This window comes from Ambystoma mexicanum, chromosome 11, assembly GCF_040938575.1.
Source record: "Ambystoma mexicanum isolate Mex_15411 chromosome 11, UKY_AmexF1_1, whole genome shotgun sequence".
Lineage (NCBI taxonomy): Eukaryota > Metazoa > Chordata > Amphibia > Caudata > Ambystomatidae > Ambystoma > Ambystoma mexicanum.
In genome coordinates this window covers 1,001,160,325-1,001,187,047 of record NC_090934.1, presented here as the reverse complement: position 1 = coordinate 1,001,187,047, position 26,723 = coordinate 1,001,160,325, and the positions used below count along the sequence as shown (strand labels likewise).

Here is a 26,723-nt window from a genome sequence, read left to right as displayed (position 1 = left end):
GAGGAGAAATGTAAGTCACTAATGCAATATTTAAAGCCTGATACAAAATGGAGGGAAAGATTGCCCAGACAGACGCACTGCCTCTGGATACCAGCTGATTACACCATTCAGCAGAACATCAAGTCGTGCATAAGATCATAAAAGACCAGCAAGGAACAGACCATTCTTAATAGAAGGAAACCTCAGAAATCCTTGATCAAGATGTGTGGAGGATCCAGCACTTTACCTATGCCTGTCTGTAGGGTCTAGCCTGTCTTGCTTGATCATCCACAGTCATACTCCAATTAAATATGCAATGCTACCCCAGTTGGCATTATTTTGTACATACTAAGTGTTTGCAGAGGGTAACTGCCTCTCGTGGATAATCTAACTGAATACCCTAAGACTCAAAGAAATGGGGGGGAAAAAGTTCAAACGTGTATTGACAGAAGGCCACTTAGTTCCAAAGTATGAAAAAGATGTTATATTCGGACAGATTCAACAGTTCTTGCTATTGAAAGTCCATTACTTCACTTAATTACTCCGTTGCACAATTGTCTTCTATGAATTTGAGGTTAAACTATTTCTCTCTAGAGTGGAAAACCTGTCAAATCAGAACATTGCATTGCAGGAAAATTAGATTCCCCATTTAGCCATTCACATGTATCCTTTAAAGTCACCTTATATATCTCAATACCCCTGTAAAAACTCATCGAAAAATAGCACCTTTTCTTGGTGAGCCCACTATTGTCTAACCATGAAAATGACAGGATTAAAATATACTGGTTTTTACATTAGAAAAAACAGTAAGAATAATTTGCATTAAAACTACAAAATGAAAGCATGCGGTTAGGGTGTACTGTAACTGTTCTGTAGACTACTTGCTTATATAATGATCATTTGTGCGTGTGTCTCAAGATAATGTTCTGTATGCAGAATGTTTGATGAAGGCATCACTTTTCCGAATATAGTATTATAGGTAATACTTTTTCATTTTCTTTTCAGAATGTCATTTCAAATGTAGAGGTGTGCTGAAGAAACACCTTTAAATTAGTGTTTTAATTACAGGCATTTTAGAACGGTTCAATTTCAAGCCGCTACACCGTTTGCATTATGATGAACAAGAGAGGGATATCTGAGAGCACATGAGATCAGAACTTTACAAATCAAGCTGAAGAATTTCAAATACTTAATTTTCAGACAAAAGGGTACATCTGTACCTATAGCATTGCAATCAAGTGACCAGGTACTCGCAACACTGGTCAAGTATTTGAAAATCTGGAGTTGGAAATGAAAAATTACAGAGAAGGCAACAGTGCACCTCGACCGTGTATTTCCAATAAGGAATGCAGCAAGTCAACTATCTCGAGGAAATGGAACAAATGACAGGCAGATGCACTTCTATCAGTATGGTCACATGACTAAGCCTTTGAAACCGCCACTTTAAAATCTAACTCAGCAAATAAGAATCCATGAAGTTCTAAAGGTATTGACAGACACACCTAGGCCAGGAGTGCGAAGAGGGGAGATGCAGAGAAGGACTAGCAGGGAGAAAGCCACTGACAGGGCGGGAACGGGGGCCACAAACGTTATATTGAGTTGGTGACTCAATACAACGTTTTATACAATACAAAAGGAGAGGAGTGGAGAAGTCATACAAGGGTGTTCGCTCAGAGAGAGGTTCTGAAAATAAAGCCAGTAGGTAAGAGAAAAAAATGGAAGTGATGGACAGGTGACGCACCAACCAAAGCATAACCACCACAATGAGAGAAAAACCTGAAAACAGTTATTGGGCTCTAGAGAATGAGGTTTTAATACTCTGCTCAAGCACAACCAAAAGCAGCCAGAGAGACTCAGCATTTTGATAAAACTGTTCAAAGAAGAAAGTCCAGTACACCCAACCTGAACATAATCCAGAACATGTTGGGGGCAAGGTAAAAGAGCCTGAAGACACTGGGCGCAAATTATAAAACATTAACAGTTAAGAGACCGTAGATAAACACTTGCCCTATTGATTACATGCCGGGAGCCAAAGTATTGCATCCCAGTCAAAGTCCAACTAAATATACAATATAAACAAATTCAAGCGAGCAGGTGGTTAAGGGAGAAGAAAATGCAACTTGATTCATTAAATGCAAGTTGGAACATGAATCCCAAGACCCCAGCCAAGTCGAACAACTATTGTGGGAGGACATTATGCTTTATGCTGGGACCCACAGTACCAAGTCACGTCGAATACATTGGGAGAGACAAAGTGCAGACAAATTCAACAACAATGATGTCAAATGCATTGTTGCATGCATTGTAACAGGAGGTCCCATAGTAACATTAAACTCTAGGAAAGAGCAATACAAAGAATATTTGGTTTTCCAATTGCCTGAAAAATTAGAAAGAAGTACACCATTTATGGCAAATCCCTTTCCAGGATAAAGGAGGAACTAAATCATTAACTAAGTTTACACAAGACAAAGAATACATTCTTACACATCCTAGAAATAATGAAAGGACAATTCAACCCCCTTTTCCAAGTCCTTTAAAAGAGCTAAACAATGTTTGTATATTGCGTGCAGGATTGCAGTTATTGTTTTAGAAGAAAGTGCTTCAATGCCATTAGTTTTATCATTGTATATTGTACGTCACATTCTGTGTCAAACAAAACAAATTATAATGTTCAACCGAGAAAAGGAAAAAATAAGGGAAGCACCAGTAAGTAAAGCAGTGGGTAATAAAGCTTTACACAAATGTAACAACACAAACAATAATGCAAAGGGATGAAAACATCAAAAGCAATAGGGCAATGCAAAAAAATCAAAGCAATACATGTGGAAGGCAAAAGCAATAAAAGAAGAAAAGAGCAATAAAACAGTAAGCACAGTAAAGAACAAAATGTACGCAGCTGCGAAGTATCTAAGCAATAGGCATTATGGATATCATTTGTTTTTTAACCAAACCTTTTCATTTAATGGGGCAACCATTTACCTTCCACATTTTTTATAGGAACTTTGGAGGCGTCTTCAACCATCATGCTGAAGTTCTCAACTGTATCCTTCATAGCATTGTTCTTTGCGGTTTCATCAAAGTCCAGCTTACGCTCTTTGCTGGACTCGATCAGTCCTACAGGCTGTCAACCAAGCATACAATATTCTTATAACAATGCATTCACAGTCTAAAAAACGACAGTCAATTGAGATTTAACAAATGTAATACAAACTATTACATTGACAGACAAAGCTTTCAGAACTCTTGGAGAGAGAAAAACACACAGCAGTGTCTGCAAAGTAAAGACAGAAAAGGTGGCCCCGGACAGCATGACTTGTGGAGGGATGTCCAATATCAACCACAGTGAAGGAATGGGAGGTGAAAAGGTAAATATGTGGACAAAATGTGTGTAGGCTAATACAAGAAAGTGGATTTTGCATGGCAAGAGAATGGCCATTCCAGGCACAAGTCCATGGGAAAGCCATTTGAAGGGTAAAATAAAAAGGGGGGATGGGGAATTGCACAGGTGCAGATGGAAATGGCAAGTTATTTGTGAAGTTTACAGCAAAGAACTGAATAGGTCAGGGACATGGAACATGTGATCTGGGGGAGGGTCCTGCCACTAATAACATCCTGCCACCCAAGCATATCATTATTTATTAGTTGATTTTGAAGAGCGTTGTAAATGCAGAAGCTAACCTACTTTGCAGGGCTCAATTCAGCCTTGAACGATTTCCAGCATGATGTTCCAGTATTAGGTTTTCATTGCCATCATTTAAACAATATTAAAAAATAAAAACACTCCCCAAAGGAACTCGAGACTCAGCACTTGTGGCAATGGCAATGGTTTAAACGGTTTATGGTCATTCCATCGACAGCCAAAACATCTAATGCCATGCCATCTAAAAAAAAGCATCTAAAAAAAAGCATTTAATGCATTTTTTTCATTTTCTTTTTTAATGGAGCCCCACCAAACCCTCTTTTTCTAACCTTTAAAACCCATTTTTATTAAACTAAACCCTTTACCATCTAAAAAAAAATGCATTAGATGCTTTTTTTTAGATGGTATGGCTGTCGATGCTTTGGTTGTCGATGCAATGACTGGATACCATTTAAACCATACATAGAAAAAACTCCACAAATTAACTAAATGACATTGCCTCGGTTAAGACAAAAAGGCTCAGAGAGGGAGGGGGACTCTCCTTTCACCTTTTCTTTTTTTAAATGTGTACTTGGGCCGCACACTCCACAGGGACGGACACCGGAATCTGGAAGTAAAATTGTCCTGCACAACTAGTATTATAGGTAGCTCAATTTCTATTCTTTAATCAAGAATCTCGCCCAAATACTGATGCAGTTCTACATCAACTACCGAGCAGTGCTCCTAAACAGCGTGAAGTGCAGGAGCAACGCCTCTTTGAAGTAAGCCAATTTTGCGTGGATATCAACCAAACTAGTGTATCAGCCCTGACCGCAGAGTGTAGGCAGCAATGTTTAAAAATGTGTGCACTGTTCTCCTGTAGCTGCCTTGCAGGTAGCGGTCATCCAGGGTCACGTTAACTAGCAAAGTGGTCACAGACCGTTTTCCGGATGTGAAGTGGGTAGGTTTTGCATAGCACTCTGCTGGCCATCATATCAGGACGCAAGATGGCATTAATCTAGGGAAGAAAAAAAAAAATCGGCCTGGAGACAGATTTGCCATAAACTACATATTACTTAAAAAGTGATTCTATAAAGCCGAGTCCTTTCATTCTAAACATGTAAAACTGCCACAGCTGGACAAAAGCACGATCTACACCCAGGTTTTACACTAGTGTCCAATGTGGGTCAAACGACTTGATGTCTTCCAGAAAATCCTGAGTAAATGGTAACTTGAATAACAAAGCCTTATCTGGACTGACTACATACCATAACTGCAAGGAAATCTGCAGCAAAGAAGGTGTTCTATCCTACTACCAGCACCAAAGAAGGTCTACAAAAATTAAGAGTATGACTGTCTTGTGTTAGTCCTAGTTTCTCTTACTAACGCCATGCAATTAAAAGCCTGGACGTACATTTTGCCATAAATTGATTTGTTTTTCGCATGTTTCATGCACCCCATAGGGATTTAAGGGTTTATGAAGGATGCAGAATAGTATCTTCCATCCAAATTCCAATTTCTCCTGCTGCTGGCAAAGTACCTAGTCTGGGAGTACAACAGTGGAGCAAATTAATGCGTGTTTTCACAGGTGGCTAAGCAACGCTTCCTGTATAATTATAGGGTTTGCATGCGTATCAACTGCCCAGACCATAATTTCTATAGCCTCGGAGTCTGTTTTGGAGCAAATTCCTTTGTACTTCGATCCCATTTTCTCCACTTTGGGTCTGAAAACTGTCCTGGTTCTTGCCCATGTCCAGCCAATTAGAAAATCCAGCCGCAAAATAATAATTCACTTCCGAATGTATATGCCTAATGCACTCCTAGGGATCAGCCTATTTTCCAACGGTGTCCAAGTAAGTTTGGCATGTGGATTTTGGGCCCCTTTCAACTCCAGGTACTTTTCTTTCCATCTTCCTCTCGCACCCTCCCACAATTTGTGTAGTTCAGTTCAGTGCTGTTAGAGCGCAGGTTATTTATGAATGGGAGCGGTTTTCCCAATGTATTTGTATAGCGTGCTGGGCCCAAAGGCATCTGGGCACAGAGATATGTGATACAGTTTACAGTACAGGAAGTGATAATACATAATGTTAATAGTTACAAAGTTGGCAGTGAAAATATTACATAATAGTAATAATTACAAAATATACAGTGCGAGATACATGAAAGATATACAGAGATGAATGTACAAAATACATTCAGAATATATACAGAAGCAACTTGTTATCAGTGAAGTGGCGAACGTCGGTGCGATCTAAGCAGTTGGAGGATAGTCAGATGCTGCTAGCCACAATTTGGTATTGCATTTAAATGAGTGGAATGAAGGTTCAGATCTCAGCAGGTTGGGCATAGTATTCCGGAGTTTGGAGGCTACTGTAGGGAATCTAGACCCACACGCTTTCTGTAGTTTGAATCTGGGCAAAGCAAAGCAGTTGGTCTGAGAAGATCTAAGCGGTTAGTGTGAGGCGGCAGGCCAGGTAGATGGGCGCCTGGTTGTTTAGGCATTTATGGGTGAGGGCCAACGTTTTCAAGGAAATTCTTTGGCAGACTGAGAGCCAGTGTAAATTACATCGGGTATCCGAGATGTGCTGGCTGCAATGTTATCGGATTTCCCCCTACTGTCAATTGTTAGCCTAACCAACCAACTGCAGCTCAGGAAAGTGGCTGGTAAAGGGTGGTACTTATGCAGACTAATCCCACAGTAGCCCAACCACCACCTAAGAGGGGCCCAATCACCACAACACCCCAGGAATCCCCATCATTTGCTGGCTTGGCTCAATGACTGCTGAGGCAGCACCCTCAGTTCTGCATTCTCAGCAGGGAACTTACATACCAAAGGCTACCTTAAAATTGTATTTAGGGTCACTGATCTATACCTATTACAGAACTAGGCATGTGTTTTTACTGTAGCATAAAGCGCTATGCAAGTATCAAGCATGCCATAACCATAAGTGGCAATGTAACATATGCAGCCACCTCTACAGGAACCCCCAAGTTGTGCAGTGACAGGGCAAACAGTCACTAATTATGTACATTACAATACATTATCAGATTATTACACTCTTCCCTCCCAAAGAACGTCCTTCAATATGTAGGAATTAAAGTATAGCACTGTAAGGGAAGGCCCACTCACCCGATTTCTCTTGCTGTGTGTGTTCACCTTGCACGCAGTCATTCACTTCTGAAAGTTTGCGCGGCAATACCAGATTTATATCTATAGAGTGTCAGGTGATAACTCCCAATAGACAAGTCTCCAAGCTTCAAGGGAACGCTGGGTCACATCCCAAACCTATCATGCAACCACTCGCGGACTAATTTCAGTACTTCCCTGAAAGTACTACAAACTACCTACATGGGTATACGTTAGTTCAAAGGAATATTCCGCATTTTTCCTTTTCCGATCAGTGCTATGCTTTGTTCTATGCATTCTATGCTAAACCTACAGGCATGCAAACTATCACGAACTCTATACTCCATTCCATTCCTTGCCTGTACAAATCTTTCATGTGTATTTAACCAGTCTTCACATTTGCCCTTTCCCTCCATCTCTGCTGCAATTTTGTATCCTCTCGCAGACCAAGGTGTCAATATCATTGGTTGGTGCACAGTATGGCACTCTCCGAACAAGTCTTACATTGTTAGAACACTACAGTGATGGCATGAGCAGTATAAAAAAAATCTCTTAACCTAACAATGTAATTTCATGCAGTTATATTGGGAGACCATAGGAGCAAACCTGCCAAATTCAATGCTGCCAGAATCAGATGCCAGATAATGTTTCCTATCCTTGAGATCAAGGCTGGTCTATGGTAGCTAAATGTTTTGAGAGAAGGTGAATAGATGGACAGGTTGATCAATGCTAAGCAACATTATGCTGCTTGCTTGGGTCCTGAAGACCGAACACAAGTTTATTTTAGGACAGCATGGCAAATACCAGAAGCAAGGGAGCCTTGCACTAGAATATGCAAAGACACAGAAGTGGATGAGATCATGCACATGGTAACTTGGTAAGCGTGTTGGCCCCCCTTTAGTGAAATTAACTGCATCAACTGAACACTGCACTCTGGAATGCTCAGTCTGTATGCGACAAAACGTCCTTGATCACCGACTACTTTTACACACGCTCCCCTCCCCTACACCACCTTGCCATCACTGAAACTTGGATTTCTCCATCTGGCACTGCCACCCTGGCAGCCCTTCATGACTCCAATCTATCCTTCATTCACTCTCCTCGTCTGACTGGCAGAGGTGGAGGCAGACACCTGCTCTCTTCATGCCTCAAAAATCTCCAATGCCACAGCATCTCCTACCTCCTTCAACCTGTACTTAGACTCCACCTGCTTTTCCTCTATTTTCAAAACGGCCAGTCATCCCTCTCCTAAAAAAACCAAGGGATTGAACTGAATCTACCTTCAAACTTTAGCCTGGTTTCTCTTCTTCCGCACTAAAGTGCTTGAAAGAGTTGTGTTCAACCGGTTTACCAATTTCTTAGACATCCACAACCTTTGTGACCCCCTACTAGCAGTTTTCCGCTCCTATCACTCAACGGAAACTGCTCATATGAATGTGTCCTACTCCTTGAGCAAAACTTAGGAGGTCGGACATGAGACCGTCGAGAACATGCTAGCTGCGGCCGAGGGAGGGCACGAAACCTCCAGGATTTACGACACTACTGAATAGCACAACTAGCACTAGCCTCAAGTGCAAAGTTAAGTGGGAACACGAAATGAGACTGTAGTTCGAGGAGAAGGAATGGGAACGCATCGCCCACTACCACAAAAAGGTTTCCAGGAACGCCTGACTGCAGCTCATCCAATTTTACATACTTAATCGGGCGTATCTTATGCCAGGGGTGATCTCCAAATTCAACGGGGCAAGTATCATCGAATGCCCCAAGTGCTGCGAACCCCGCGCGGACATGACATGTTTTGGGGATGCCGAGTGATACAATCCTTTTGGGCGCAGATAGCTGCTAAGGTGGCGGAAGTGGACATAATACTGGATGTGCAAACACCTGCAGCATGCATCCTGGGCAGCTACAAAAGAGGCAAAAAGAATAAGCCCCTTAATAAACTGAAGGACCTAATGTATATCCTGGTGAAAAGACGCATAGCCATGGGATGGAAGAGCATCAGAAGTCCTAGTATCGAACGGTGGTGGGAAGACATCCGCAAATGGACAACGGCAGAAACTGGAGCATGGGAAAAGGCGCTACGTGAACTGAAACTGGACACCAGCGAAGACCTACATCAATGGGTGGCGATTACGACATCGCTATTAAACACCAGGCAAATGGAGGACGCTTCAAGTGACACAAACGGCTCTTGGTCGCAGTTTGCCGCAAACTACATTGAAGAACTGACAGTGGTCTTGAGAGGGGAGGGGGGCTGGGATGGGCGGAGGGTTTTATATATATGTTTTATTGAATGTATGTTATGGTTGTATTAGTGTATTTTGTGTTATTCAAACCTAATAAATATATATTTTTTTTAAAAAGAATGTGTCCTACTTCATCTCCTCTGCTAAGCACTCCAACCTATCCTCAATCCTAATTCTCCTTGACTTGTCCGATGCCTTTGGCACAGTAGATCACTCTGATCTCCTTAATTCTCTTTCTTCTTGGGATTCGCGATCAAGCCAATGCCTGGATTGAATCCTACCTGGCACCTCGCCAATTCTCTGTCTCCTGGAGCAACCACACCTTTCAACTCACTCCTCTAACTGTTGGAGTTCCACAGGGCTCCGTCTTGGATCCGCACTCTTTGATGGTAAACTAACAAAACAGGGGTGCTCTTCTTCCCTGTCAAATACCCTCATCCCTTCCCCTGCCTATCCAGTTCCCGCCTGACTCGCTCACCTAGTCTTCATCCGTTAGAAACCTTGCGTCATCTATGAACCTCCTCTACATCATCTGAAAAACTAAATTCGGCTCGCCTCAAACTCCTAAATATTAGGAAAATCAGGCACCTCATTCTTTTCAACACCGCCAAGCATTTTTCGTACCGTCACCAAGCTGGATGGCTGTCAATGCAAAACAGGCCCAGATTTAAATGTCTGCTCCTGGTTCACAAATCTATCCACAGAAAGGCACCACTGTATCAATCCTCATCTAGCCAACTTTACAACAAGCCCTCCTGAAATCTCCACTCTGCCGCCTTGACTACCCATGTGGCACCACACCCTTCCTGTGCTTCCTCTCACTTTTGTTCTCCCTTCTTGCTCCACTTGCATGGAATGCTCTTCCCCCAGACATCCTAGAAACAGTCCGCAATGATTTGTTCAGAACCAAACTAAAAGCCTACCTCCTCACCTTAGAGTTACCCTCTTAACCTGACTCTCATCTGCCTCCTAGCTAACATTCTTCGCTCGCCTCAACCCTATCCCTCACTTTCTACTGCCTCCGATCTAGCACTTCATCCATCATGGTTACATCCCCAACACAGCTGGCTGTACCGCCTTCTGCACTTCAAAATGAATGCAGAAATCTAGTTAGTATGATATGTGGCCATCCTCCAATGGATTATATGGTTAGCCCTGAGTTGGCAGACAGCTCTGTATCATAGGGCTATCTTCATATTGTGTAGTCATGTACAGTTTTTGTCTAGTATTCGTTTGTCATGTGATTGAATTCACACTCATGATTGTCCTCAGCTGTAATCTGATTGTATTACCGTTTCATTTTGCTGTACTTTAGATTGAATGGAAAATGTTTGCGGCAGCCTCATTCTTGCTTGATCTTGGTCTGAGTTAGCCTTATGTTTGTGTGGCACAGCATTGTATTTGTTTAGTGGCAACTGCTGTACATTGAAAATTATAAAAAGAAAAACAAAGTCTGTTGGTTGTCCTTAAGCAAGGTTCGAAATTGAGATTCTATGAGCAGAAGCTAAAATCAGCTCCTGCGTGTCGGCTATCAACCAGTAGGCAGGGGCTACCGCATGAGAGCCAGAAGCTACCAGAGATGCTCCTTTAACTTTTTGTATGAACCATTGTGTTTAAATATGTATTCATGTGTTCCAATTCCTCTTTATTAACATTCTAAAATACTTAAAGTTAATGTCGCATTTACATGTTTGGAAGGCACAGTTGGCCCTAGGAGCCAAACGTAGCTGCTGGTTTCAAGCTAACCAGGCTCTACTATGTCAGAAGCAGGAGTTAAATAGGTCCACACTTCCCTCAATTTCGAACCCTGCTTAAGTTATTTATGTCCACCCATGTATTGTCCCCGGTGACTGTTCCATTTACTCCCCACACACAACCTGGTCAGAATTTTAATCAAACTCACCACATTGTAAGAAGCTCACTGCTGTCCGTCAAAGCTGATTTCTTATCTATTGTATGTTCTTTTTTGACCAAAAGAGCATTGTTTCTCCCTGTATAAATACATTCTTGTTATATTTAGCCAAGGCTGAATGGTAGTACCATGGCAAGAAAAAATCAGCTAACTAAAATCTCACTGTCCATGTGTAATTTTTCCTCAGAGGGACGAGAAGGTATTTTTTGCTGGTGTGCATACCTACAAAATTGTATGTACACCATAATTGTATGCTTGATGACGTCTATACCAAGTTAATGCCTGCCTTTTGAATCTTAGTTATAACAAGCCTAGAAGGCAGAGATTTCAGAGATTGAACTGCACAACATGAAAAACAATGATTAATCTTGATAAGTGATCGATTTCTTGGCCACTGATTTAAAAGTAATCTTAGATAAGATAATCACTTGAGGAAACAAAGAGATAAACCAAGACAGTGTGCCACCACTTGTTCAACTCCACCTGCCACAACCAGTTTCTTCATATGTTTTACCCTTGTACAATTTGGCGCACAGCATACGCTCAAAGTTGGAATGGTCGTGTAGGTGTTTTGAAGGAGAAAGCAAGGACTTATTAGTAATTAACAAGGCAAACATAATAGACTCAAAACATCTGAAGGTATGGGAGCCAAAAATCTCTGATAAACCGATTCAGTGTTTCATATAGCAAAGTCCAAACAGTGTCTGGAATATGGGTTTCCACCAGATTATATTTGTAATAGGTAGTACGCCCCTTGCAAAACCACTTTACTAAAACCTATAGCCACCTTGCACTGATTTTTTATGTTTTTCAAACATTATCAAGAACATTAGCTATACTGGCAACAATCAAAAAGGTCTGAAAATTCTACTCTCAATTCTAGACCCCTAATCGACGTCAGATAACTCACAAATAATTCACCTCACAAAACAATGAGCTCATGAACACTTTGCACGTGTCCATAGGGATAAAGCCTCTTCAACCATGTAATCCCCAAAATCTAGAGCAAATCTGGAGATGCATTTGTATTAAAAGAAACTATGTCTAGCATTCCATTACCAAACCAGCACCCGTTTTTTTTATTTTTTTTACTTTATTTTTAGATTTTACGCTATTATTCACAATAGTTCAAATACATTACAATATCAAACAAAGAGTAGAAAGTAGTACAATGTAGTTCCCTTTAAACCAAAAGAAATAACACTACAAAATGCTGTGGGAACAAATTCAATAGTACAATAGAAAAATAAATGAAAAAGAATCCAATAAATACATCCAACTATAATAGAAGCCCACAACAATGTACAAAACAGAAAACAGACAGAACAAAATACAACAAAAAAAAATAATTAATTGTGCACAAGCACACAGCCAAACTGAAGTATAGAAACAGCTATGCCAGAATGATCCATATAGATTATTAAAAGATGACTAAACCTCCACATACATATCAGAGCAATCCTTTTTCTTGTAAATCACTTACTCATATGGACAGTATAACTAGATCATTTAGCCATTCATCTATCTGAGGCTTTTTCCTAGTTTTCCACGCCTTCACAATTAAAATTGTAGGCCTTTGTACTCAACTACAGCCCTACTCCCTCTTAGACTACGCCTGGCTGCTCGACCATAGCTACCAAACCTTTTGGGTAGTTCAGGACAAACCCAGGAGCCCTGTACATCTAAGAGTGAGTCTTCTACAGTCATACCACAGGTGGACTTTAGTAAAACTCCCTAACAGCAGGTAATTGCTAAACCTGTGAATTTTGCCATTTTATGAAACCCATGCCTTTCTCCCACATTCTAGGAATCTCAAATCTAGGTGTGTTTTTCTCTTTGTCTACCATTTTGATAACCAGAAGGAAACTACTAGGACGCATAGACCCAGCAGGAAACAAGAATCCCAGGCAGGAACCCATGACCCCTAACTTAATCTACCCTAACTAAAGGGTGGCCGAGGAGTGGGGGGGTTGCCTGGCCACCCTCTAGTCCATAGAGGAAACTTAGGTAGGTAAGGACCCCACACAGGATGGGCAGGGAGGGACAAGAATCCACTAACCTAAACATTGCCAACCCCAGGGCGGGGGAACACACCCGCATCAGCCAGGTACACATACCACTGGAGTAATACAGAGGAAAACAATCACTCCCCTCAACATGCGTGCCAACTCGGCAGCCAAACAATTCCAATCACACAGGATAATCCTAGATGTTGAGAGCAGAAAAGAGGTAAGGAAAACCTGCTACACCAATTCTAAAACCTCAACTTTCCGCATACACTTCTTATACAGAAACTCACACAACCACTTCTCTGCACAGCAATCCACACGCACTTCACCGCATTGCATTGCAACATGGGAATTCGCACTGACCGGAAAACAGCACTTAAGATAAGCAAACAGTGCAAACCGAAATGAAGCTGCCGACAGGACATCACACCACTCACGTTCCTATTCCCAAAACACCCTAAACCCGCCCCCCTTTTTTAACACCCTCCTTTTCAGATCCGCCTGGGGACCACTACAGTGGTGACAGTGCGCAGTAAAAATACCTTTAACATTAACAGATTTACCATGTAGTTCATCAAAATCAAAAATCCGATCCGCCTCCATTACATTTGCCCACACACAGAACACCCTTCAACACCCATCTATTCCAAAACAACATTCTATCAATTCACCTGGAAAGCCTGATTAAACCACAAGAAGGCACTCCTATGCAGCCAAACAACAACCAATGAAGCAGTGCACTTTGAGTCTACATTGTGGGCAGAAGTTTAGTCGACCATTGCAGTCTAGACAAAGAACAGAGGTTCGCAAGCTGGAATGGCGATGCAACCCAAGCCTCCATACTCAACCAAGTCGGTGGATTCACCACATCACATGCAAAACACAAGCCGGAATTCTTAAGGACAAATCACCTACAATATTTAACTAGATCAGGATAGCCAAAGCCCGCCTTCGCAACCGCACGACCCATAATATAATGTGGGATCCTGTTAATCTTCTCATCTTCACAAGAAATCTTTAAAACACTATCAATCACATGCAACAACTTGTTAGAGAAAGGCAAGGGCAGCAACTGAATAATATACAAGACCTTTGGGAAGCAATTCCATTTTAATAACAGTAGTTCTTCCCCACACATTCACTTTAATATTCTTCCACTTTACAACATTCTTCTTGATATTTACAACCACCTTCTCCACCATTGACAATATCTTCTTTAAATCCTGCACCAGTGTCATCCCTAAATAAATAACACTTTCTTCAGACCACTTGCAGTCCGAACCCTCAAAATCAGCCCTACAACAGCCACCAGAAAAGGAATAAATGTCACTGTTCGTCCAGTTAATCTTGTGATAGACAGCGAGTCTACCTCATCAAAAATGCTCCCCAAAGCCAATGCAACCACCATCATCACTCACTATATTCCTCACGACAGATCGATGACCATTGAGTGCATTAGCTAAGAGCATGCCACCCACCTCACAACTCTGCCAAAAGGCCTGTCTAGTATAGAATAGTCCTCTCTCAGTTTGCAAATCAATATTCGTATTAAGCAACACCCTTAACGTGCATAATTCTATCCCGTCATCCTGTGCAGTAATTGCATACCTCTTCTGTACTTAACTCCAATTAATTCTTCAGCGATTTGATCTCTGCTGCACTTTGCTTTCTAAGATATGCAGTCCAGCTGAGGGCTCTAGAGAGCCCAGCCAAGATGGCGGCTATTCTGTGAGCTTCCAAAATATCCTGAATTAACGTTGGCAGTGCTGGAGTCGACGAAAGAACAGGGGCAAACGCTTCTCGGAACCCCCCAACCCTGGGGTGTCAGTGCAGAAATGGCGTGACTCTCCCATTACCAGGTTTGCAGCAGTGACAAACGAGCGGGAACAAGGTTCAACTGACACCAAAGCTGCGGCCGACATCCTGGGATCAGAAGCGGCACCAAACCCTATCAGGCGTACCCCATCGGGCATCCCGAATCGAAAGAGGGCCAGAGAAGGGGAGAGAAGCAGCGAACCACTGCTCGCAGTGCGCCATCAGAGGAGCAGCCCAGGCGACTACCAGCCAGATCACAGACACTGGGTGGAACATTGCACTGCTGGAAACTCCACGGGGCTGAGACGTGGGAAGCGAGGTAGGGTGGGCGTAGACGGAAGGCAGTCGATGACCCCCAAGCCCAGCCAGAATTCAGCAAAACAGTCAAGCTGACTAAGGCCCAAGATCCGGGAACAGAGCGCAATAGACAAAACCACAGTGAGAGGCAAGATAGTGACAGGAGCAAGGCTCCCCCCCCCCAGAACGGTGCCGCCCTGAGCCTCATCACGTCTCCGATAGGGGGACGAATGGAACAAAGCCCACTCCGAAAGCTTGAAGGCACCGGACCCACCGAACTAGCCGGCAGAGGACCGTGTCCATCCCGGCCTACGGAAAGCTTGCTGAACCGACGGAATGAGCATCCGCCTTACCTGATCTAAGAACTGAGTGACCCAGGGAGCAAGGACTCACCAGGCGAAATTGAAGCACAGCGGGTAAAACAAACACCCTCCCCCCCCTCGACCCCCGCAACACACAAAAGTAAGAAACCACCCATTGCAAAACAGTCCACAGTGCTGCGGGATCCACACAGGGCGGGGGGCACAGGAAGGACCCGAATCAGAGCCAACTAAACCCAGAAGTGGATTTAACGCCCGGGCCCAAGTTAACACCCTTCCGACACAAGATCACACAAAAGTCCCCAATAGACAACAGCACCCCATTGAGACAGCATAGGAAGGAGCGTGTGTGCTAGAAATCAACCAGGGGCCCCAAGAAAGGACCCACCCCTGAGTGGGAAACGGAACGGCCAAATCACTCTGAATCGACTGCCCCGCTGCGCCTGAGTGCTGGCGGTTACACCACCATAGTAAAGAGTTGTACGGAACACGGCGAAGCCAAGTGATCAACTGGAAGCCTCGGAACTAGAGTAACCTACATAGGCAAGGGCAGGAAAGAACTCGGTAAACAGCGATAGTGTCCCACAGCAACAATATATTTAATCTCGACCAAGTAAGTGAACCTACACATCCAAGCAGAGCCACGTTGCTCCCACGTCAGAGGTGGTATTAACTCTCCTCCTGAACACCGCAAATACACCTTGACGAATCCCCTCACAGGAGAGGAGAGCAGGCCTAGGAAGGAGGGCTCGACTCGGCATCACGCAATACTCCATAACAATCAGTAGTGGCCACAAGGATCGATCCTTACTTGGACAGCTTTCCAAAGTAGTGGCATCTAACATTAAGCGGACCTACACGTGATAAAATGAAGATAAGCGCCCAGCCAACGAGGTAGTATTCTGGTACAATACACCACCTTACGCACCTAACCAAACATACAGCGAACAAGAGATACCAACCTGCACACATTCTCACGAATGAGAACTCGCTAGCAGAGGCAGATACCTCAAATCTAAGCTCTCAGAGGAAGTGTCACAAATATGAGCTACTGAATAACAATCTACCCGACTACTGAATAGTCGCATGCAGAGACCTCCTGACAAGCTGCATCACGACTCAACGTTCAGACACGACGAGTGGCCCCCTAGACCGGTGATATAATTTCCTATTACGTGTGCACCTGTTTCGCTGACGACGATCACCAAAGATGGGAAAGTCAGATAAATCACAGAGAAAACTGAACTTTGAGCCTGGTTCCACTACCAAGACCCCCGGGATATGCGACCGCAGTCAGAACCCTCAGTGTTGACAATGGAACAGGAAGAAGACGCGGCCCAGACCACTAACTGCGACATCCGAGAAATTCTGCTAGAACTTAAAGCTGGCATTGGAAATCTGGACTCCAAGCTGGACACCCTGTCCTCAAAAGTTGACCAATTGCAACATTGGATGGATAAACATGGAGACAGATTGACACAGTCGAGCAGAGGGAGTCGGATCTAGAAGATGGAAATCCTGCCTTATCGACCAGTGTATCAGCACTAGAAACACAAATGAAAGCAGTGACAGGCAAAAATGAAGACTTGGAAGGGCGAAACCGGTGCAATAATATAAGCCTTGTAGGGTGAGGGAGAGGCAACCCCCACAGAAGATGAAGCATGTGCAGAGAACTTGAAGAAGCCTCACTTTCCCACCTCTTCGTAGTCAAAAGGGCTCATCGAGTACCGGCCAACCGCCCAGTTCCAGGAAAAGCACCAAGGCCAAGTTATTGATTTGTTGGGGGGAGGGGTGGACAACAGACAGGCGGGTTGGATGGAGTGAGGAACTTCATTACAAATTAACTCGAGTAGGGCACACCGAGTTGGGGGAGGGTGCCGAACGAGAGAGTGCGATATGCTAGAGCCTGTCCCCTACCGACCAACTCCGCTAGCGGGCCCAAATAAACAGGAGAATCAGGCAGGCATTACTAGAGCTGTGACCAAGAAGAGGAGCACACCTGGCACAAACATAAGGTGAAACTGGGACATTCAAGCTAGCAACTTGGAACATTAGAGGGGGGGGGATAATCCAGCTAAAATCCGGAAAGTATCCCAATACCTTGCAAGACATAAGGTCGATGTTGCCTTAATACAGGAGACCCACCTCCTCCCTACATCTGAAGGTCACTGGGCATCCAATTGGGGATGCCACAGATGAACAAGTTACTTCTTACCTTGTAACGTTCTTTCGATGGGATGTTCCTCCGACGTATTCCTTATCTATGATATTTGTATCTCCAGCTTGCTGGCCTCGTAAAAAAGTTTTCCCATTAGAGGGCGCTGTGCGTCGACGTCCGTCGAGTAGGTGCTCCTCGACGGCCACCGTATCGACGCCGACGTCATCATGCCTATAAATGGCCACGCGCAGCGTCCGTTGCTCAGTTCCGTTTTGTAGAGTAAAGTAGTTATTGTATGAATGGTTACTACCCTTGAAGGAGCGTAAGCTGCAACCACAAGGGAAATGTTACTGCGGGGATGGATGGGAGGGGCGATAAGGAATACGTCGGAGGAACATCCCATCGAAAGAACATTACAAGGTAAGAAGTAACTTGTTCTTCGAAGGGATTGTGTCCTCCGACGTATTCCTTATCTATGATAGACTCCCATAGCAGTGGTATGTGATTGGAGGCGGGAGTAAGAGATGCCATATTACTCTTTAAGAATGAACAGAGTTTAACACAGCTTTGCCAAATCTAGTCTCTTGACTGGAGGAGGAAACCAGGCTATAAAATTTGGTAAAGGTATGTGCGGACGACCATGTGGCAGCCACACATATGTCTCTAATTGGTACCCCTCTTTGAAGAGCTGAGGATGCTGCGATACCCCTGGTCGAATGAGCCCTTAGATTTTGAGGGGGCTCTTTCCCTGCCAGTTTGTAGCATTCCAGAATGGCTGAAATAATCCATCTGGAGATGGTTTGTTTGGTTATTGGTAATCCCAATGTATGTCCTGCGTAACCTACGAAGAGTTGGTCTGCTTGTCTAATTTTAGCAAGTCTACTGATATAAAAACTCAAGGCTCGCTTAGGGTCCAGCCTGTGTAGTCTCTCTTTCTCTTTCCCTGGATGGGGAGGAGGATAGAATGAAGGTAAAGTAATCTTCTGAGTAATGTGAAATTCCAAAACTTCCTTTGGGAGGAAGTTAGGCTTCACCTGTAGAACTACTTTGTCCTTGTGAAAAGTTGTATGAGGAGGTTTACAAGATAGGGCTTGTATCTCGCTAAACCTTCTAGCAGATGTTAATGCTACCAATAAAACAGTTTTGAGGGTGAGAAACTTCAATGAACAAGAGTGGAGTGGTTCAAAGGGAGCACCCTTTAGGAAGTTTAAAACTAGATTTAAGTCCCATAAGGGAACTTGGAATGGTCTTGGAGGGTAAACATTAGTTAGACCTTTCAGGTATTGTATTACCAATGGAATTTTGAAATACGATGGCTCCTCTGTAGTGCGCTTAAAGATTGATAGCGCTGCGAGATAGCCCTTAATAGTGCCAACTTGAAGGCCTGAATTTGCCAGATAAAGTAAAAAGGATAACACCGCAGGTGTACCACATGAAAAGGGTTCGATATTCTTTTCTCTGCACCAGCTGCAAAATTTATTCCAACGGCAGAGGTATAGAGTTTTAGTTGCTGGTCTTCTGGCCGAAAGCAACACCTCCATGACGTCATCTAGAAGGTCCCAATCCTTGTACCTCAACCTTTCAGATACCAAGCGTGAAGGTTGAGGGTCTTGATGGCTGGATGGAGAACCTGACCTCCCTTCTGCGAGAGAAGATCTTCTCTGTACGGTAGACGAATTGGAGGACAGATGGACATGTCCAGAAGGTCCGGGTACCACGTTCTCCTGGCCCAATCCGGGGCGATTAGGATCATGGTCTTCCGAAACCTTCTCAACCTCCTGATCATTTGAGGAATGACGGGGACTGGAGGAAACGCGTACAGAAGTGGGAACTCCCAGTCCACTACGAATGCGTCTCCTAGAGCTCCTCTCGGGGGAAATTCCCTTGAGCAAAATCTGTCGCACTTCCTGTTGATACTGGTGGCGAACAGATCTACTTGAGGGGTTCCCCAAAGGGCGAAGATCTCTTGAAGGACTTCCTGAGCTATTTCCCATTCGTGGGAGACTGTGTTCTGCCTGCTCAGAGCGTCCGCTGTCAAGTTCTTCTCTCCGGCTAGGTGAATTGCCGATAGAGATATTCCTCCCCGAATTGCCCAAAACCAGAGCTGCATCGCCTCTCTGCACAGTGGCAGTGACCCTACGCCTCCTCTTTTGTTGAGGTAGTGCATGGCCACTGTATGGTCTGTCATTATCAGGACGTTTCTCCCCCGTACAGACGGCAGAAACGCCTTCAGTGCCAGTCTGATGGCTCTCAGCTCCAATAGGTTGATGTGTAGTCTGGACTCCGATGGAGACCAACGACCGCTGATGGTCAAGTCGTTGGCATGGGCTCACCACCCCGTGAGTGAGGCGTCCGTGACCACTGTTATCTCCGGCCATGGTTGCCAAAACAGTTCTCCTTTCAAGATGTTCTCTGGAGAGGCCCACCATTGAAGGTCGTGGGTTACCTTTTCCGGAGCCGGAGGAGATTTGTCATCCTCCCTGAGAACTGTGACCACTGAGTCCTCAGTGCCCACTGAAGGGATCTCATTCTTAGGCGAGCCTCTGGCACAAGGGATATGCAGGATAGCATGAGGCCTAGCAACCTCAAAAAGTCATAGGCTGGGAGACGTTGGGCATTTTGAAACCTGGTGGCCATCTGCAGAATATCTTGAGCCCTCACCTCTAGTGGCGAGGCTTTTCCCAGGGACGTGTCCAGGACTGCTCCAATGAACTGGAGTCTCTGTGATGGTATCATCTGTGACTTCTTTAAATTGAGGGAGAAGCCCAGCCTGTGAAGGGAGTGGCATACATAATCTAGTTGGATCCAAGCTTGTTCCGAAGAAACTGCTCTGATCAACCAATCGTCCAGGTAGGGGTAGACGTGAATCCCTTCCCTCCTTAGACTTGCAGCCACAACCGACATTAGCTTGGTGAAGACCCTCGGGGCGGAGGTCAGCCCAAATGGCAGAACTCGAAATTGATAATGAGAGTTGCCAATTGCGAACCTCAGGTACTTCCTGTGCTTGGGATGGATTGGCACATGGAAATAAGCATCCTGAAGGTCCAGAGATACCAACCAGTCCTGAAGCTGGATGGCCTGAAGGATCTGAGAGAGAGTTACCATCCTGAACTTGTCCTTCCTGAGGAACTTGTTCAATTCTCGTAAGTCCAGGATGGGTCTCAGTCCTCCGTCTTTCTTTGGTATGAGAAAGTAGGGGGGAGTACCAGCCCTTGTTCCTGTCCGCTACAGGTACCAGTTCTATGGCACCTTTCTCTAGCAGGTCTACAATTTCCTGCAAGAGGAGCGGATCCGGCACTTTCAGAGAGCTGTTCCCCGGTGGATGGCTCTGAGGGATGCGTAGAAAGGGCAGGCAGTAACCTTGGGCAACTGTCTCCAATGCCCAAGCATCTGACGTAATAGCCTGCCACTCCGTCAGATGGTGAGTTAACCTGCCCCCTACCGGTGTCTTGTGATGGGAGACCTCAGAGTGGTTTTGGAGCGGCTGATACAGTTGCCGAAGGTAAAGAGGCTCCTGCTGATGCGGCTTTCTTTCCTTTACCCCGTCCACCCCGGGTACATTTTCCTTGACCTCTTTGAGCCGGCCGTCCTCTGCCTCTTCCAATGAGGAATAATAGCGAAAGGACCTTCCTCTCCAAGAGGATCCTGAGGGACGAAAATTAGTTTGGCGGATTGCAGCTCCTAGTGACTTGGCTGCTGCTTTAGATGTTTGTAGTTTTTCCAAACTGTCATCCGCCTTTTTACCAAATAGGGAAGAGCCGTCAAAGGGCATATTTAAAAGTCTGGCCTGTACGTCAGAAGCAAAGCCGGACTTTGTCAACCACGCATGCCTGCGGATTGTGGTACTTGCCGCCATGGCCCTGCTGATACTGTCAGCAGAATCAATGCCAGTTTGAAGGGACTCACACATTGCATCTTTACCATCTCTGATGATATTTAAAAATGCGTCCCTTTCTTCTCCTTCCTGGAGGCAGTCAGCCGCTGATGAAGCACACTCCCAAAGAGTATGGCTAAACCTAGCGAGCGTACAAGTTCCATTAATAGATTTTAAAGCCATGCTACAGGCCGAGAAGACTTTCTTAGCCATGGCATCATATTTTTTATCATACCTATCCTGAGGATCAGTGGGGTATGCAGATGTACTGCCTGATGAAGTTGCAGCCTGGACCACAAGACTCTCTGGAGTAGGGTGCTTAGATAGGTATTCAGGGTCAGCAGCAGATACCCTATATTTCGCTGACAACTTCTTGTTAACCGCAGGGACAACTTCAGGAGTTTCCCAGTTAGTTAAAATCTTTCTTTGTAAAGCAGAATGAAAAGGGAACCACTGGACCCTCCTGTGGACCTTTATCCAGAATATCTGTGCGGTCATCCTGTTGAAAAACAGGTGAAGGCGTAGACCAACCCATGAACTCCATAATTCTTGACATTAGGGTTCTATAAGGGGTATCAGCGCGTTCCCCTGGGTCTGGTTTGACAAATTCCACTTCTGGTGAAGTGTCTAGGCTACTTGCTTCCTGTAATGCATCCTGAAGGTCTTTCAACCTTCTTTCCTCAGAGGCAAAAGTCTCTGGTTCAGGTAATGTGGTCCTCTGCAGCCCAAAAGGCCTTTCTTGGTCAGAATCTTCCCTTTCTTCAAAAATAGAAGTTAAGGGGGGATGCTCTGGTCTGTGAAATGGTATAAAACCCATCTCTAAGGCAGAGGGAGGCATCATCGGTGGCCTTGAAAAGGTCGATGTCGTCGACGCCGATGTAAAAATCCTCGAAGGCGCCGACAAAGGCGTCGAGAAAACTGGAAGAGGCCTCGAGGAACTCGAGAGGATTGGAATCCTGCTCGAGGATGTCGACGACGTTCTGGACGTCGTGTCGGAGGCTCTCGGTGTAACCGTTGGCTGTGGAGTAGCCGTGGGTTTTTCTTTTATCGGCGTCGATGTCGGCATCGACTCGATCACCGGATGCGTCGAAGAACCCTTCGATAACGGCGTAGATGGCGCCGATCTATGCTTCGAAGGGGCTTTCGACGATGGCGTCGAAGATGCTTTACTTCCCGATGGCTCATGGCACTTTCGGGTCGACTCTTTCGCCGGGTGCTTCGACTTGCGGCGTTTAGATTTTTTGGGCTTTTCACCCAGGGTATCACCCTCAGCTGACTTCGAGGGGGTCGAGGCCGCTTTCTCGAAGACGCTTAGCATCTTTTTTCTGAATTCCTCCCACTCAGCTTGAGAGCTGTGTTTTGTGGGGCAATTTACTCTTTCAGGGGAACTAGAAGACGACGATAAAGGGGATCTTCTTCGTCTCTTTTTCGAGTGTCTAGACCTCGAAGAGTGGTGGGAGCCACTTCGAGAACTAGACCGAGAATGCTTTCGACTGTGAGGAGACAAATGTCTCGACTCTACCGCGGAAACTTTCGAGGAAGTTAAAACTGACTTACCTCTCTCGAGCTTCCCCTTACGCTCCTTCAAGGCTTTCGCCGTCATGGATAGGCATTCCTCACACTCCGAACACTGGTGTTCGATTCCCAGACACCACAAACAGATCCTGTGAGGATCCGTCAACGACATTTTCTTCCCACAGTCTCGGCATTTTTTGAAACCGGACCGAGGAGTCGTCGGGTCGGAGGAGAAAACCATTGAGTACGAGTCGGTTTTCTTGAGGAAATGTGAATATATATCGACTGACTAACTGAGCAACGGTATTCCGAGGCACACGAAGCGCTGAACTTTTATAGGCATGATGACTTCGGCGTCGATACGGTGGCCGTCGAGGAGCACCTACTCGACGGACGTCGACGCACAGCGCCCTCTACTGGGAAAAAATAATTCTGAGGCCAGTAAGCTGGAGATACAAATATCATAGATAAGGAATACGTCGGAGGACACAATCCCTTCGAAACTATTCTTCTTTCTCATCATACGCCAGAGGGGTGACCACACTGATAAGCAAGAGTGAAATTCTGACTACTGTCGGTGGCTCGAGATGAAGCGGGTAGGGCATTACTGGTACATGGAGTGCTGGAAGGGAGCAAGGTCGTCCTAGTAAATACATATGGCCAGAACACTGACAGCCCCAACACGTTTGACTGGGTGATGACACACTTAGCTGGGTTTGGCACACCGACAATCATATGGGGCGGGACCTGAACACCACACTAGACCCTGAAAAAGACGGATCAAACACGTCCACCAACTTTCCCCCACTAAAACAAGCCTCCAGGTACAGGAAATCTGCAGCGTTTATAGCCTAATAGACGTGTGGAGACTTAGCCACAGGGATTCTCGTGAATTTACCTTCCATTCCTGGGTTCATGGAACCAGCTCACAGCTAGACTATTTACTAGAATCCAAGACAGGGGGAGGCTACCAATGGGGAGAAAGTCAGATACTCCCGAGAATGCTCTCTGATCACTCCCCAGTGACACTGGAGTGCATTCCCACAAGCGGCAAATACGGGGCATACAGTTGGAGATTTAAATCAGGAGCACTCCAAGATTCAGTTTCGCCCAGGAACTTACAACCGAAATTAAGTCATTTCTTATAACTAAGCAAGAGTCTGTATCATCGAGTGGGACCCTGTCGGAAACATTAAAATGTTACATGCGAGGGATATGTATGGCCACAGATAATGGGATCCTAAAAACTATTAGAAGCGAACTTACAGAAAACGAGAACCAGCTTAAAGAACTAGAGAAAGCTTATACTGAACATACCCCCCGCCCCCCGAAAGACCTGGTCCTACTCCGAGAAGAGCTAAACAAATTCAGAGACAACACAGACTGCAAGGTCCGACTCTTGGCACATGGCATTCAAATAAGGCAGCATGGTGAGGGCCAGAAGCCAGACGCTCTCCTGGCATGGCTGCTAGCAGGCGACCCCCATCAGTAGACTGCATCCGAGACCCCCAAGAAAAATGAGTTCACTCCGAGGGTGAAATTATGGAAACATTTCGCAACTTCTACCAAAACCTCTATAGTTCCAAGTCCCTGAATGACCCCACAGCCCTACGAGAGTACTTGGAGCACACAGAGCAATACTGGGTAGAAGGTGAGATGAGAGAGTCCCTAACCGGACCAATCACTGCAGACAAAATATTGGCAGCAATAAAAGAGCTACCCGAGTCCAAATCACCAGGCCCTGACGGATTGACGGGAGAATTTGATAAAACTTCGCCTCAACCCTTGCACCGATTCTACTATCGGTATAGGAAGAGACACTGGCGGAAGAATGCCTTCCCGCTATGTTGTGCGAAGCTAACATAATTCTACTCCACAAAGCAGGGAAACCCCCTGAGGAATGCGCCTCATAAAGACTGCTTTCACTGATAAGTCGATAATAAAATTCTTGCTAAGATCCTGACTAAACAATTGCTCCAATTAATGTCAGGGCTGGTATTCGCAGACCAGGCAGGATTTATCCCGGGACGGAACACAACATTTGGCATTCAACGGCTCCGGCATCATGGAAGCGGTCGCCTTCGACCTAGGCAGTCCCAGTCCTGTTAGAGGCAGAGAAAGCCTTGGACTCTGTCGAATGGCCACATCTCTTCACAGTGTTCCGAAAACTAGGCCTTGGGGAACATTTGCAAAAACTGGCATCACTCCTCTACAAGAACCCCTTAGCAAGTATTGTACTAGGGAAAACGAAATCGCCACATATAGAATTAAAAAGGGGGACCAGACAGGGCTGCCCTCTGTAGGCCCTGCTGTTCGCCCTCGCAATGGAGCCACTTGCTGCGGGCCTCAGAACTAGACAAATGGGAAGGGGACTCACCCTAGGTCCCCATAATCTGATTTTATCACTGTATGCAGAGGCATAGCCCCCTTCATAAGTGACCCAGAGACGAATCTCAACACAGTGATGGAGGTGATGAGGTTTGTGACCTTCTCAGGACTAAAAATTAACCACACAAAATTTGTTGGTTTCCCTCGAATGCCTGAAACGGCAGAATTTAGAGACCAATTTGAGTTCCAATGGGAGTTATGGAAAGATGAGGACAAAACCAGTCAAGGACAGAGGAGTTGAAACAAAGGTGACTAAGAGAAGAGAGAAGAATAGAGTGATCAACCGTAGCGAACGCAGCCGATAAGTCAAGAAGAACAAGGAGAGAGGAACATTTTGAGTAGCGAGTGTTAGACACAGCAAGAAGAGCAGTCTGAGTGGAGTGGAAAAACACAAAAACAGATTGAGAGGGGAGAAGTGAGTGCGCTGAAATAAAGCTAGAAACCTGAGAGTAAACAATTTGTTCCGGTAATTTAGAGAAAGGAAAGAAGTGAAATAGGACGGAAGGACTAGAAGGATCAAGAGAGGGATAGCAATACCCATCACCACCCTCTACTTGTAGAGCTACAGGTATGATCAGGATTCTATGTTACTTTAAGTGTTTTTCTCTCCTACAGTATTATAACTGAATGTTTTCTTCAATTGCATTTTCCTCAAGTTGCTATGCTTTAAACTGAAAAGCATTTTTCTAGATTTCAGTTGATGCTTTTTATAGATATTTGTTAAAAAAAACAAAAAGCAATCACTTACTTACCCACCCAATCCTGTGACCACTCATCTAGCCCCATCGCTGCAACCCTGTACCCCTAAACTGAAATCTTCAGCACCTAGCCCGTTCCTTACATACTGCAAACATTACCCCTAAACCATTTACCTTTAGCCCCCTTCACACCTACATTTTACTCCTGGTCCCTTCATCCCCTTCCCAGTTAACCCCAATCCTTCATCACTAACCTTGTATGATTATACTCTACAGAAAGAGCACTCTAGAAATCCTCTGAGTAAAATGCTATGCAAGAAAAAATATCCAATGAATTCGATAGTTGAGAAAATACAAAAAGGATCAGAATGCTGCTCATGGCCTGTTTACGCATGCCCAGAAACTGGTATGACCAGCCTCTACATTTTTCATCTCCAAATAGCACCCAGTCCCACTTCACCTCCAGAGCTTCCCTTTCCAGCTACCCCTGCACCATAACCCCCTGGACATGTCCCTATGTACCGTACTGTGTTGCTGCCCATCTAGGTTTCTGTGTTAGAAATCCCCCACACATACATACTGAGGCGAACCAGATGGAGTCGGACTAAGATTGGGCATGTTAATGGTCTTTTATTTAAATAATAAGAAAAACGCCTATCTAGCCCTACCGCTACGAGGGAAGTTCCCTGAATAACCAAACTAAAAGTAAGTGTGCTCGTCAAAGTCCAAAAGAAATAGTCCTTAGTCCAACTCCTAATGGCTA

At 44.9% G+C, this 26,723-nt stretch overlaps 1 protein-coding gene across 3 annotated transcripts in view; it reads right to left on the bottom strand.

Moving 5' to 3' along the window:
- The window catches only part of GOLM2 (golgi membrane protein 2), an 801,157-nt gene that overhangs the window by 479,156 nt on the left and 295,278 nt on the right, over positions 1-26,723 (bottom strand). For all 3 annotated transcript variants that reach the window (XM_069624194.1, XM_069624193.1, XM_069624192.1), the window contains exon 5: positions 2,959-3,100. In XM_069624194.1, coding sequence (XP_069480295.1) covers positions 2,959-3,100 — 142 coding nt within the window. The remainder of the gene's footprint in view (positions 1-2,958; positions 3,101-26,723) is intronic.